This window comes from Hippocampus guttulatus, chromosome 9 (genome assembly GCF_054856545.1).
Source record: "Hippocampus guttulatus isolate MCC_2025c chromosome 9, RoL_Hgut_1.0, whole genome shotgun sequence".
In the NCBI taxonomy this organism is placed as follows: Eukaryota; Metazoa; Chordata; class Actinopteri; order Syngnathiformes; family Syngnathidae; genus Hippocampus; species Hippocampus guttulatus.
The window spans coordinates 21,771,361-21,786,599 of NC_141269.1; the positions used below are offsets into that span (position 1 = coordinate 21,771,361).

The 15,239-nt window shown below is 40.2% G+C and overlaps 1 protein-coding gene across 1 annotated transcript in view; it reads right to left on the bottom strand.

Annotated features, from left to right (window-relative positions):
• sorcs3a (sortilin related VPS10 domain containing receptor 3a) overlaps nucleotides 1-15,239 on the bottom strand; it is a 235,923-nt gene that overhangs the window by 102,993 nt on the left and 117,691 nt on the right. The window contains exon 4 of the mRNA XM_086119367.1: nucleotides 11,937-12,095. Coding sequence (XP_085975493.1) covers nucleotides 11,937-12,095 — 159 coding nt within the window. The remainder of the gene's footprint in view (nucleotides 1-11,936; nucleotides 12,096-15,239) is intronic.

Genomic DNA, 15,239 nt, shown 5'->3' on the forward strand with positions numbered 1-15,239 from the left:
TAAACGTGGGAATGCTAGCTGTCGCATCTTAAAAGAGAAAACATTTCAATACTGCTTTCTACTAATGTAGCTAGGTAGGAGGATGACATCAAAACAGTGGCCGCTCACATGTTTAAACTACTTTCTGAACACTGTTGCTTCAGACGGTGAGCCAGTGAGCAATCTCAAAAGTTCAGAGGTGTATCAGTACCGACACAGTAATGAATTTGGTCCCGTTTAGCTAAGAGAGGTTGGGCACAGTCTCATTTACATTAAACAGCGGTAAAGCCAAACATCTTACAGTATATTAAACAGGGTTCTCAATGATAACCACCAATTTCAAATTCATTTTGGCGGGTGTTAATAAAAACATGTGAGGCAGTTTGGCAGGTGATGCATGAGGCAATCGCGTCGGTCAGATATAAGTAGAAAGCCAAATCCAATGAGGTTAAAACTCGTCTCAAAACTAAATTGTATTTGACTCGGCATGACTCAGACTTGATCTTAGTTTTACTGTTTTATGCTTTCTACTGTCTTTGTTATTATTTTTTAAAAATTGTTGTATGTATGATATTTGCTCCATGTACAGCACTTTGTATACAGCGATGGTTGTTTTAAAGTGCTCTATAAATACAGTTGAGTTAAGTTGGGTTGAGGTTGGGACGTTGTGTTGTAGATAAATAAAAAACGAATTACAATGATTTGCAAATCATGTTCAACCTATATTTAATGAATACACTACGGAGATGAGATATTTAATGTTCAAACTGATAAACTATATTTGTTTTTAGCAATTGATCATTACCTTGGGGTTTTATGGTTGCAACCCGTGCCAACAAAAATGGGACAAGGTCATTTTTACCGCCGCGTTAGATCACCTTTTCATGAAACCGGTGGTCCCCAAACCCTGGGCCGCGGGCCGGTACCGGTCCTTGGGTCATTTGGTACCGGGCCGCACAGAAAGAATAAATAACTTACATGACTTCCTTTTTATTCATTTTGGAATCTGAACTATGTTTTATTTTGAAAAATTACCGGATTCTCTGTTACATCCATCTACAGTATGTCACTCTTGACACAGGTGAAGGTGCGCTTCTCGGTCACGTGATAGGTTGCCGTAAAATGAAACCCAGGAGCTAGCAAAGGTCTTTGGAAAGTTTCTTTGGGAAGGGGAAAAGGCCCAGCCAGGAGACAGAAGAGGAACCTATGACTTAAAAAAAAAAAAAGGCTACATTTAATAGACAGCATCAGGAGTCCTACTTAAAATACGGATTTCTCTCAACCGGAGATTCCCATGCACCGAGCCACACTGCATGATATGCGGCCATAGTGAGTCGTATTTTTCATGCCTTTTGCAGTGTATCTTATTTTGAAGGCACGTTTAAACATTACCATAGCGACCAAAGAGTGTTCAGCCCAGATAGGACGTTCCTCCTGTCATGATTCGTGTTTATTACTATGTTTTGAAAATACCACAGTTTTCATGCAGGTCATATCATATTATTTTGTTGCATTTATCCGCCACACCTTAAGGGCCGGTCCCTGAAAATATTGTCTGACATTAAACCGGTCGGTCTATGGGGCAAAAAAGGTCGAGGACCGCTGATGTAGATTATTTTCTTCAGCAAGTAGTTCTCTTGTTTGTTATGGGTCAAAGTTGAGCTACAGATTCATTGTTTTTGTTTATTTTTCATTGTTTAAAGTTGGATCTGAAGACTATTCTTCCTGGGGACCCTAAGAGAAATTACAGATGAAACAGTTATTATCTCGGTCTCGTGCAAAATATATCATACAGTTCTTGTCTTATTCCACAACTATTCATAGTAATGTGCCTGGTGTGTAAATTATCACGTATGAATCTGTGACATGATAGAAGTTATGGCACACACGCAGACCCACGCGCAGAGTAAATCCATCCATCCATTTCTCTACTGTTTATCCTCATTGGATGCATTAAGAAAAACAGCCATTCACATTCACACCTAAAAACAAGTTTGAATTGATCTTGGAAATCCCAGAAGAGAGTACCATATTTTCCACACTATAAGGCACACCCAAAAGCATTCAATTTTCTGAAAAACCGACAGTGCGCCTTATAATCCGATGTGCTTTATATACGGATCAATATTCGTATTCTTGGACGTAGTATTTTAAATGGTCTGTAAAGTGCTTTGTTACAGCTGCAGTGGTTGTGAAAGCTCTATATAAATAAAACTGTATTGTATTCCCTTTAGCGTAGCTCCATCTTATGGATGCATAGCTCAACCGCAGCCATTGTTGTAGCTTCGATTCTATGCGCCTCATAATGCGGTGCGCCTGATATATGAAAACAGTTTTAAAATAGGCCCTTCAGTGAAGGTACGCCTTGTACGCCAAAGTGCCTTATAGTGTGGAAAATAAACAATTATTGTATGCATGAAAGAAAACCATAACGTCACCAGTCATGCATGGCTTGGGGAGGCTTTACTGATTTCAACAGTTATTTCACTTCTCGTCACAGAGAACAGAAATAAAAGCAAAATATACTTTTGAGCTACGACTTATTTACAACAGATAACTGTTATGTTGTTATGTCTCGTTATTCTTCAACAAACATACAGAAACAGACTGTTGTGTTCAAAGCAAACTTGAGAAAAACGAAGTATGCAACCATGGTTTAAATCCACTATAGGCTGAGTACTAGTTTACCTTAGATGTGCACTTCATAATGTTATATTGCTCTGTTTTGATTTCATGAAAAAAGCTATTAAAGCAGCTGTTGTGTGACAATTTTTTTTCTTTCACTGTTGATGATGGACAGTAATATTGTGTGAGAGATTGTGTGAATAACTGCTCCAAGTGAAAAATGTTCATGTAAAATTGAAAATCGAAATTGTTATTTCAGTAAATATTTGCATTTGGCACATAGAAAACTGATTCATGATTCCATGTCGATGAGAGCATTAAAATGGGGAAAAATAGGACAAGGAAATTGAGAAACGATAAAAAATGTGAGTAATCCCGATTAATTTTTTAGTTCATTTGAGTTAATTATGACATATTTTAATCGTTTGACAGCTCTAATATATATACTGTATATCACCTGCCGTGGGAGCGTGCGCCCACTGAGTGAAGGTGGTAAGACATTATGCTTGTTTTCATTTCAAGACATGAAGAACACGCTTTTGTGTTTTGGGTTTTTATTTTCGTCAGTTTTGCATGAAAAAAAAAGTGCATACATTCAACAATCGCTAGCTGCATGGAAAAGCAACAGAAAAGTGAGATTCACTTGCATTGGCTTGAGATGCGTTCAATGACCACTCACTAAGTAGGCCATCTCAGAGTTACAGTACTTTGGTGCATTGGATGAGGGTTTCAAACAGCAATGACAAGTATGTGAGCACACTGCAGGGCGTATGTGGAAACATTTTATTATAATTTAGTTGACAGATCAATAAGCTCTGGCATAGATGCACCAAAATGAGAAGAATCATTACATCATCTGAATCATTATAGTTCAGAAGACTCATGAAAACTGCTCTCGCGGGTGTGAATATAATTCATTTTCAGTGTTTTGTTTCTGATGTTGAAAGTTTAAACACCCGTTTACATGGAACATATTTGAAGGGGTTTTTTTTTTTTTTTTGGGGGGGGGTGGGAAATATTGTCAGAGCGCTATATAACAAATTCCATAATTTGATATTTAAAATAGGGCCAGTAAATACTGGGCAACTTAAAAATTTGCAATTTCAGCCATTTAAAACGAGAAGAGGAACTTCATCATGAGTGCACATCACGCGTGAGAGACAGAATGAAAAAAATCTAACAATTTATTTAAGTATATCATTTATGTGTATGTGTTTACTTTGAACATATATTTCTTGGCCTATTTGACTATTCACTTGTGACAAACAGAAAAAGTCTTGAGCGTGAAACTCGAGCATCTTTGCACAATCTCTCAACTACGTCAGTGCTCTGTTGTTGCCGTAAAGAATTGTGGGTAATATCCCAAAAATAAAAGTCATCTCGCTCGGATATGATAGAAAAGGAAATTTTCTCGCCATAAAAGAGAATCCGAAGAGGCCCCTCGCGTAAGCACAACTAAGACATGTTGCCCATCTAGTGACGATTGGTGATATTACAACTTTAAATTACAGTCAACCTCTATGGATTTGCATATTTGTGGATCCCCCCCCCCTCTTTTTTTTCAATTTAGGACTTTTCCCTTTGTTCACGGTACTTATTTTCCCCATTTCCCCTTGTTTTTCATGGAAAACATTTGTTGTTGTCTAATGTTAATCACTGTTTGGGGGGGGGGGGGGGTTGCGGGAGGAGGGGGGGGGGTGTTTTATTATAAAAAATGTTATGTGGGGCGGGAATTCATCAAGGGGCCAAATAGTCCTCTGGCTGCCAGTTGCCCATCGCTGGGGCAGAGTAACAGTCCAGTATCAATGTTGTGCATCATTAAGCGTAATCATATGACATAATTTTTCTCCTCTTTACAATCACTTGTCCATTCACTGGTACATTGTGTGGTTTCTCTAGTCGTAATTAATGCAAATTTCTTCTCATTTCTATTGATACATTCTACAGACTCTTCCATCTGCTGTTTTGACAATGGATTACCAAAAGCCTATGTCTACCGTACCAGCAGTTACTCCATCTGTTGTGTTTGCTGCATGTTGACATGCAGCTATTATATGACGGGTAATTTTCCTCAGTACTCACTTCCACTTTGCCATACTGAGTAAAAGCGTGTTCACATATGAGAGGTGACTTTAGTTCTTTTTAACCTGGTGGTGCAACTGTTTCAACATTCTCTTGTTAAGTCTTCAAATTTGCCTACTGCTTATCACAAATGTGACAATCCTCTGGGACATATCTGTTCATTTGCGAAATCGCTTAATTTGTTCAGGTGTGAGGCCACGTCATTTGCTTTTATTTATCATTAAAAAAATGTATTCCATGCTATTTTGTGTCGAGCAGATGTTTTGTAAAATTCACGCAATGGATTTTCCTCAGCTCTGTATCCAGTGTTTGTGTGTGGACAAGAAAAATTGAAATTTTTTTTTTGCCTTCGTCTGGAGTACGAGGGAAGAGCCCACACAAACGCAGCACTTCTTGTAGCACAGGAGTGGAAACGACTCGGTGTGCTTCCCAATGCACATAAGAGCCACTGTTTTGCCCTGCGTCCCATAGTGCACGGCCAGAAGATTTCATGTGTCATAGACATTTTTACAAACGAGTGATGATTGGATGGAAACTCACAATGCATTCCAAAGCAGAATTTCTATACTTTTTTTATGGCAAATTGACTGTTCAATTGTCCGTATGCAAATAGTTGAGTCTCTTGAGTGCAAATCTGTGAACAAGCTGATTTGAATTTGTCCAAGTCTGAGTGTCTCTGCCCAAGAATTGGCAGTCCCCGCAAAGGGGTCCCTTACTTCCAGTGGTGGCTGCTGAACTCCACCCCTAACAGATGGCTGACATTGGTTTGATATCAAAGACACATCACCAAACAGTCATTGCAATCACACGTTGCCCATCGAAGAACTCTCTGTTAGGGTTCCCTACTCACAGACTGTGTGGAAATGGCGTCTGCAGTCCAACAAAAACAAGCAAATGTATCCATCTGGGCAGGCAAAAAAAAAAACCAACAACAAACAAAACAAAAAAAAAAAAACAAGTATGCATTTTTGTTAAATGTGAAATGCAGTATTGATTTATTGATGATTTATTCATTTATTTCGTTGGGACAGTGTACGTTAATCAACACAAGAATAAGCAGTGTAAATGCGCCGGACTAGTTTTCAGCTGTATTCCGGAGCAGGTTTCTAAAATAGCACAGTGAGACACATAAAACTTTAAAACCATGATGACAGAAATAAGAACCGAATAAGTAATGCCATCCCAGTTTACTGCACGTTATTAGATAAAAACAGTTAGTCAGTAGTCCCACTCCCAACCGGAGACAAAACAATATAAACTCCATTTGTCTGAATTTGGTTCCACAGAGAAGTCTATGCCATTATTACTCTTACTGCGTTAGTCCTTAGCTTACTTGGTAATAAAACCTTGGTTCATTTCTACCACTCCAGTTAACCATGGCTAGCCATCGAGAAATGCCTACAACTCCCAGAAATGCAACTTCCCTTTCGTGTTATGTCTCATGTAGTGCGAGTGTGAGACTGTGGTGAATTGGGGTAGAAGAAAAAAAGGCTATTGAGCTCTATATTGCACCATAGTAATGACTATGAATCGCTGAATTACAATTATGCAATGATGTAGAACGATAAGACAACATAAACCCTTGTCTCACTTATTTAATTCCAGAGTTACAAAGTGCTGCCACACAAAGTTTGGACAAAAAAAGTTATATTTCGGTGAAATAAACTTGTAACATATACTATTTCAAGGCTCATGCAGGCCTGCACATGGACAGGCTCGTGTGCACGCACGCACGCACCATCTCCTCTGAAACTGAGAAGTCATTATTTGTCATACCATCCACAGTAAGGGTTTGAGGAATTAAAATGCACACATTTTCAGAACTTTTACCACATGTGTCAAGCTCATTGAGCAAACGCATTTTTCAGTGCACGTATCGCTTAAAAAAAATCATATGACCCACACGGGCAACTGTGATGTACGGCGGTTGGCGTGCCATCCACCTTGCTTTCATTTAGTCAGCACTTCAATTAGTCATGTGATGTTCACTCTGTCCACTCAGGCAACGCACTACAATCTCATCCAGACAGCCTGTAATGTGTTTTTAAGCCCACCAGATGTCCCTAACGGCACAATTGGAGAAATGTCGCGCGCTTCGTGAGGGCGTCATTTACCAATCATAAAAAAAAAAAAAAAATTGGAATCACATGAGCTTTACTTCTGCTCAGCACTTTGATCAGTGGTTGCTTTTTAAAAAAAGTACAAAACAACATTTGGCTTGGCTTGGTTTGGCTATCCACCAACCATCCAAAATTGAATCCAACTGGACCATCCAAAGTATCACTGAGGGAAAAAATGATTTGAACATTAGTCTTAACGTATTTCTGAGCCCAGTGAAAATGTTTCCCCTCGTGAGATTGGCTTTGGTTGAGATTGGTTGTTGAAATTCAGCAACACGAATGACTGCAAGCATTTGGAGGACCCTCCATCGAGATTTTATTGAGACTCCAGAGACACCAGCAGCTTCAAATACCTGCTGCTTACGTTGCATTTTCCTGACAAAAATATTCTTTCATACGACGTTATCGGAAAAAAACCACCCCCAAAATAATCTGATTCTCACACAGGCGGCCCCGGTAGTCGAGTGGTTAGCACGTCGACTTCACAGTGCAGAGGTATCGGGTTCAATTTCAGCTCTGGCCTTCCTGTGTGGAGTTTGCATGTTCTCCCCTTGCTTGCGTGGGTTTTCTCCGGGTCCTCCGGTTTCCTCCCACATTCCAAAGACATGCTTGGCAGGCTGATTGAACACTCTAAAATTGTCCCTAGGTGTGAGTGTGAGCGCGGATGGTTGTTCGTTTCTGTGTGCCCTGCGATTGCCTAGTAACCGGTTCAGGGTGTCCCCTGCCTACTGCCCGTAGACAGCTGGGATAGGCTCCAGCACCCCCCGCAACCCTCGTGAGGATAAAGCGGTTCGGAAAATGAATGAATGAATGATTCTCACACACATTATTTAACAGTAGGATAATTTTCATGATTTTCATGTCATGTTTTCAGTCTTTCCACAAGGCAGGGGACTATTTCATGCTTTTCATCAGCAAAAAGATCCCTCTGTCCAACCCAATATGCTTAAAGGTTAAATGACTTTCCGAATAATTTGGAACACCTCCTCAAGAAATGTTGCTTAAATTAGGCTCAGCATGGGAATTAATGATCAATTTTGTCTATTTGGAGATTTTTTTTTTTTTGTCAGTGAGCTCAATTGACAGGACAAAGAAATTCACACGCTGTGCACCAAAAATAAAGCCAAATGTTGATTTAGTTTCAAATGTACAGGTATGTGCATATTAATTTGGGAACACACCCGGTGAAACAGCATTTCAGTTTGTGCCGTTTCTTTCTTCCACAATAGAGCGTTTATATAATACCATCCCTTGGCGGCTGCAAAAAAGACTTTCTTTTCTGCCAGCTAAAGTCTAGATCAGTGGTGGGCAAACTACGGCCCGTTGGTCTTTATAATCTGGCCCGCCGAAGGTTGGTACACAATTAAGGTTTGATGTCAACGACTGCATTCATTTCATTTGGACTTGTAATGACAGGCATTTCAACGCCAGGTGGCGCAGTTACTTGAAGTTGCAGCGCATTGGGAGGGAGGGGGAGACGATACGGAAGCCCGCAGTAGCGCCAAGTCAAGCAAATCCCATTTGATATGACGGAATAAGTGTGTCCGTGCCGCTATTTCCTATCATTGGATCCAAAACAGCGACATGCAAGTGACTCTTTATTGCAGTGCAGTATTGAGTTTAACTGAAATAGCGAAAATGTTTACGTCCTGTAGATCATGGCATCCAAACGAAGAGGAACAGTAATGGCTGCGAAAGAGAAAGTGAAGTGTATCGGATTAAACGAAGAGGGTTACGAAGTATGAAACATTCATGAGACACTTGGAGTATGAAAGGCTCAAATCTACAAGACTTTGAAAAACGAGGAAGCGATTCTTGCTCAGTCTGATTCTGGCTGTTTCCATGCTCAGAGTGAATTGCTTGCGGCTCGACGGACAGTCGAGTAAATAATAAACGTTTCCTGGAATGGTTTGACTGTTATCGTGCGAAAAACCTTCCGCAAACTAGACCGCTAATAAGAGAGCAATCGAGTTCCATAGTGCTAAGACTTCGAAGCGTCCCGTGGCTGGGTTCAAAAGTTCGTTGCAAAACATCAGCTGAGCAACGTTGTCTTGTGTGGTGATCGAGGGGAGGTCATAATCGAGACATTGAGTGAGTGGAAAGAAAGCCACCGGGTCTTTTACTCGTCTCATTTTGTAGCAAATAGTCCTAACTTTGTTAGATTTTGTCATATACCTGTACTGTATGCTGCAGTTTTTGGACAATATCTTGTTGCACTTTGTTGCTTTTGTTGTCACACATGTACAGTATGTTGTTAACATACTTGGACGTTCATACAGGACATATACCATAATTGTTTCACGGTTCTCATTAAAAAAAGTATGGTAATACTTTAATGCTTTTGTTCTGTTGATGTTTGGTATGGACTGTCAACATATAGTTTTTTATATTTACCGTATCTTGTGCTGACCCGGCCCACCGAGAAATCAATATGGCCCCTGAGCCAAAACGTTTGCCCGCCCCTGGTCTAGATCAATCAGTAATTGTTTCCGCACACTGCTCACTGAGAAAAGATAAGAGTCTTGAAAGGTCAGTGTGAGTTTAACATCATCTAAAATAAATAATTATGCTCAATGAAGACAGCGACCTGATTTTTTAAAAAACAAAAATCAAGTATTAAAACACAACAGCTTGCTCCTTTCTATCCCCCCCATCATGGATTTCAAGATTGTACAAAATAGAATTTCACCCCTGCACGCAAGTACTAAAAGCCCCACTTTCCCCTTGCCTAACATCAACACACTGCTGATTAAATTCAGAGTGACACAGTTTGAAAACCATTAGTTCGTTACACGCTGAAAATGACCGTTTAAAAGCTGCTTGCTGCTGGGTTGAATGTCAAAATGAAGGGTAGAGCCTGTGAGGGGGAATGAAGAGACCACTAACATTGGCATAAACTCTTTGATTTATTAAATGAAGAACTTTTTATTTTTAAACCACCCTTAGGATGTCTGCAGATGAGACATTCGGAGTGGAATGAAAACAAGTGCAGCAGAAGCAGTCAGCTTCTGGTGCTTTTTTTCTTTTGGTGTCAGTTTCAGAATGATGATGCAAATGCAAATACAAAATGCATCTGATGGCATGGATCAGACCCGACTGTCTTCTGAGTTGCCAAATGCCACCACGCAGCCTTATTGAACTGTTTGGCTTGATTTGTATCTTGTCTTTGTTGCTGAGGTGTATTTATTCAGTGAGTTGTGGCTCCGTGGCTGCCATTTATCTTCCCAAGTTGATGGTATGCCAGATGCACCGCATATTTTTGTATACAGTGTAACGCACAATGGAAGCTGACGAGAGCCTTTTCGCTCATGACGAGGAAATCATGTTGAAACATGGATTCAAAAGCTTGATTTGAATGCAGCGGTTTGCTCCATCAGTCAAATGAGGTGCAGACGCCAGCAGCCTCTCTCTCTTTGTGTCTCTCTCTGTCGCTCTTTCTCTCAGTCCGTTTGTCTCTCTTTCTAATATTGTCACTCATGCTTACACAACACTGTTTGACACGTTCATTTCATTTTTCCGTGCAGAGTAGCTTTCGCAGACTTTCATTGTAAGGCTTTCTGTGACAAATGTGTGGAATAAATGACCCTGGGCCGTGGAATCATTGGATAGGGGGACAATTTACAGAGTTACTGTATGCATTGAATAGTTGCTCAATCCACATCTAATATGTATGTTCTTCGAAATTGCGACACTATCTTATGCCTTCTGTTCTTATGTGTTATATGTTCTTCTGAACAACAAACTGGACTGGTCTACAAACACGGACAACCTGATTAGGAAAGGACAGAGCCGACTCTTCCTACTCAGGAAACGGAGGTCTTTTGGGGTTCAGGGGTCGCTCCTTAAGACTTTCTATAACTCGGTGGTGGCCTCGGCCATCCATTATGGCATTGTCTGCTGGTCAGGCAGCATCTCAGCCCGGGACAGAAAGAGACTGGAGCGACTGGTCAGGAAGGTCAGTTCTGTCCTGGGTTGCTCCCTTGACACTCTGGAGGAGGTGGGCAACAGAAGGATGCTAACTAAGCTAAAAGCTATGATGGACAGTCCCTCCCACCCTCTCCAGCCCGCCCTGACAGCACTAGGTAGCTCCTTCAGCCAGAGACTGTTACACCCGCGCTGCAAGAAGGAGAGATACAGACGCTCGTTCCTACCGACTGCTGTCAGGCTGCTGAATAAAAAATAGCAACAATAATATTTAATAATTGAATGATGTGGAAAACAACTGTAAATAGCACTGCGATTTATCCATTTTGTATTTATATTGCACTTAATTGGACGGTGTTTGTTTGTTTTTTCTTCTTCTTTCTGCCTACATTCTTGCTGCTGGAGGCTGTAAATTTCCCCAGTGTGGGACTAATAAAGGATATCTTATCTTATCTTATCTTATCTTATGCCCTGTGCTTCAGGAGTCAGACCCCGTTGGATCAAAATGGGCTACCAATCAATCACCTACACTTTTGACATCATGTACAGTATCGTAAGAAAGAATCTGATTTGTGGGGGAAAACATCTTTTTTGTGGATATTGCAGAGTGATTGCAATTACAGATCTTTAAAAAAAAATGAGGCTTGCGGTACCACAGGAAATCTACACTGCATACCTGTCAACTTGTATGTTTTCCCCATATTTTATAAGTTTTTTATCATTTCAAATCATGTACGGCGTATTACAACTTTTATACGGGAAAAAATAAACAACCAATTGTGAACCGATCTCACAAAGACCATTTTGGCTCAAATCCAGATCGTCTCACCTGCGGGTAGCCAACGACAATGCCGTCGTCGATCGCTACTATTGTCACGGCAAACCAGCAAAAGTTATCCTCAATCGTATATTTTTTTTCATCGCTGCGTACGGTCGGATTGATAAAGCATGATGTGCGCATGCGCTGTAAGCTGTTGTACGGGTTTTTGTTGCTTTGTAAGGGGAATCGTAATCATTTATAAGGGCAGCTATTAGCCGAGGTTGACAGGTATGAGCCTGCCAAAAATACAAAGGGGCAAAACAAGTAGGGGAAGAAGATAAAACACAAGCTAGGCTGAGTTTGACCACATTTGACAAGTCTATTGGTGTGGCAAACCCTTCTTTTTGCTATTTTCGAATGAAGAATCAAATGTAGCTCAATCTTACCTTCTGATCGTGACTGTAAGCTAAGGCCCAGTCCTCCTCAGTATGGTGGAATAATAGGCTTAGAATGTAGAAAGTGAGGCGGTACTTCTGGTAGCTGGCTCCTTCATCAGAGCTGATTAGCACACTGCTCTCAAACTCAGGATCAGTCAACACCATAATCTGAGAGAGAGAGAGAGAGAAAAAAAGGTATTTGTTTGTTTTTCCTTTTCTTCTTTTGGAAGGGACAACCAGTTAAATTTCTTGACAGAATCGATGACAGAAGCATTGTTTAAAATAACACGACGGAATGAAGAATACAGTTTTGTTCAGCTTGAAAAAAAAAAAAAGATGGACTGACGATGACGGACAGGTGCCCAGGCTACTGAAGAATGACTGGCTGGCAAAATTTTGTTCATTGCCGACTACTGGAAATCACCAACTGTGGTGGGCAAGCCAACAAAACAAATTTAAAACGCTAATACTAAAAATACCATCCTACTAAAATTAATTTTGTTTGATCGACCCAATGTTGGGATGTGGCCGAAAAGCTACAAGAACGTTGAATTTTAAAATTAAGTAGAGGTACTAGAGATTGGTGACGTGTAAATCGCAACTGTTTTCCTTCAAGACTGGAGCAGGCTCTTGATTGGGAGACCATTTTGTATTTTTTTTCTCTTCTTTTCCTCTCTTAAAGCTGCATGCGATTGGATGTGTGGTGGCGTGTTGGTCCATACAAGGCGGAGGGGGGGTTATAGACACGCAGCTCTGTGAGCTCATAAACTGGAGGGAGATCAGAGAAGAGAGCATTGCTACACTGTTAGGATTTACATGCACTGCCACAAATGTTAAAAAGAAAGAAAGAAAGAAAGAGTGCATCAAAAAATAAGCCAAATGTAGACACATTTTAAAGTTAATAGTTCGAGGGCAAAGTTAAAACTTGGCAAAATTTGAATTTCATATTGGGCAGGCTCCACAAACAAACTATATTCGACAAAACCTTAACGTTCACCTGTTTCTTCAGTGAGAGGGGAGTGGAGAAAAGACAAGCCACAGAACTGCTGTTCATGAATGTGCAAGTATGCCGACTGCAACAGTTGCTGTTCCAACAATAATGAAAATAACAATTTTTTTTGATGGTCTTTTTTTGTGTGTATTCTGGTTTTTTAAGCACTTCATGTATGTGACCTAATGAAGCAATACAAAATATGTGCATTCAATATAATGTATATTTTAATTGAATAATTCATTTCACAAAATAAATTGGTAATAAAGGGAAGCAAATAATAAATAAATAAATAATCAAGGGTTCACTTGGGGACGAAAAATCTATTTTTCAGGACCTGTGCCTTAAAAAAAAATGTCTGTTGACAAAGAGCCAAATTGCCATTGTTTGTTTTTCCAGGTGATATCATATGATTATATGAGACATTAAATTTCTAATCACGAGAAAACTTACAAATGTGTCCCGGCTGCATAATGTTCTTGAGTTACATGGTTTAGGACGCCATTTTGTCAGCCAGGGTCTCCATTTTAGAGAAGATTTCAACTTAAAAATATATTCATGATTACTACACACTTATAAAGAGTATAACACATTGAGTCATTGATTTGTATTCAGGTATACATTGCAATTCAAAAGTTTGGGGTTCCTCAGAAAATCCTTACTTTTTAAAGAAATGCAATGCCTGTTCATTTTCTTAAAAACAAAACACACAATATCTAGAACTGTATTTCTAATTGTTATCATCATTGATAAAACAGTGAATAAGAATATTTTTAAGTGACCCCAAACTTAAGAACGCTCCATACACTTGTCATTTTTTTAAATACAAAAAAGACAACAAAAAAGGGCACTTCTAAGTATTGCAAATTTTTTGAAGCGTAGTGTAAGTGCATAGATTCTTTTTTCCCCACTGCAGATTGTGTATAGTTAGATGTTGATGAAGCAGTTACAGTAATTTTAACTTCAGGTAAGAGTTAAAAAAAAAAACTCCTGCTCAATTTGTTCATTGAAGTTTACAACTTGCCCTCGTACCCACAAAAATAATTATTATTTTATTATTTGTTGCAACACTGTGTTAGGACGACCAGAATTCAAAATTTGAATTTGAAAATGATGGTTCTGGGAAGAACCATCATTTTGAAGGCTTGTGGTCTGGCTATGACATCATCGGCTAAAATGATCATCACTCAGTTTGTTGAGCTAATGAAGGTTTTTGTTGTAGTTTTATTTAGTTTTTAACCCTGGAGAACCCAAGAACCTTTTTCTTCTTTGGAAAATGATGAATTATACATCAAATGACTGCCATATGTTCACTGAACACCAAAATATATGTTTTTTCAAATATTCAATGCTTTAATTCTAATTTAGGATTAGGGCTATATCTGACCCTTTGGGATTTAAGGGGAGCATTTGAGAAGCAGAATTTATAGGGGCCAAATTTGACCATGTGGGTTCTCCAGGGTTAAATTCTGTTGTGAATATCCTTTAAAGTCAATTATGGTGAACAGCATCTATTGAAACCGACGGCGCTGTCCCACTGGTGCGTACAATTAACACTGCCAATATTAGAGCCGCGGCCCGGTAGTCCAGTGGTTAGCACGTCGGCTTCACAGTGCAGAGGTACCGGGTTCGATTCCAGCTCCGGCCTCCCTGTGTGGAGTTTGCATGTTCTCCCCGGGCCTGCGTGGGTTTTCTCCGGGTGCTCCGGTTTCCTCCCACATTCCAAAAACATGCATGTCAGGCTGATTGGACACTCTAAATTGTCCCTAGGTGTGAGTGTGGGCGTGGATGGTTGTTCGTCTCTGTGTGCCCTGCGATTGGCTGGCAACTGATTCAGGGTGTCCCCCGCCTACTGCCCGGAGATGGCTGGGATAGGCTCCAGCACCCCCCGCGACCCTAGTGAGGGTCAAGCGGTTCGGAAATGGAATATTAGAGCCATCAAATTATGTCATGTTTCGGTTTGTGACCAACAGGTGGCACTGTGGGGCTTTACCCTGCAGCTGCACACCTGTTGGTCGTTAGATAATTAGCGGCTTTAAAAGGACTCCCTGCCCAAACACTCAGTGTCGGGTCATTGTTGCTGTTTGCTTGCAACTGTCATGTTTGTTTCTGTCATGGTTCTGTTCCTGTTAGTTTTTTGCCACAGTCATGGTTTTGTTTTGCTACTTTGGATTAGTTTTGGTTGTTAGCACTTTGTTTGTTTTGGATTCAGTTTTCTCTGTTTTATTAAATATAATTTGTCAAGTTCACCCTGCTCCTCCCTCCTGCCTGCTTTTTTGGGTCCACCACCACCTCGCAACGTGACAAATTAGGAGTTGGAG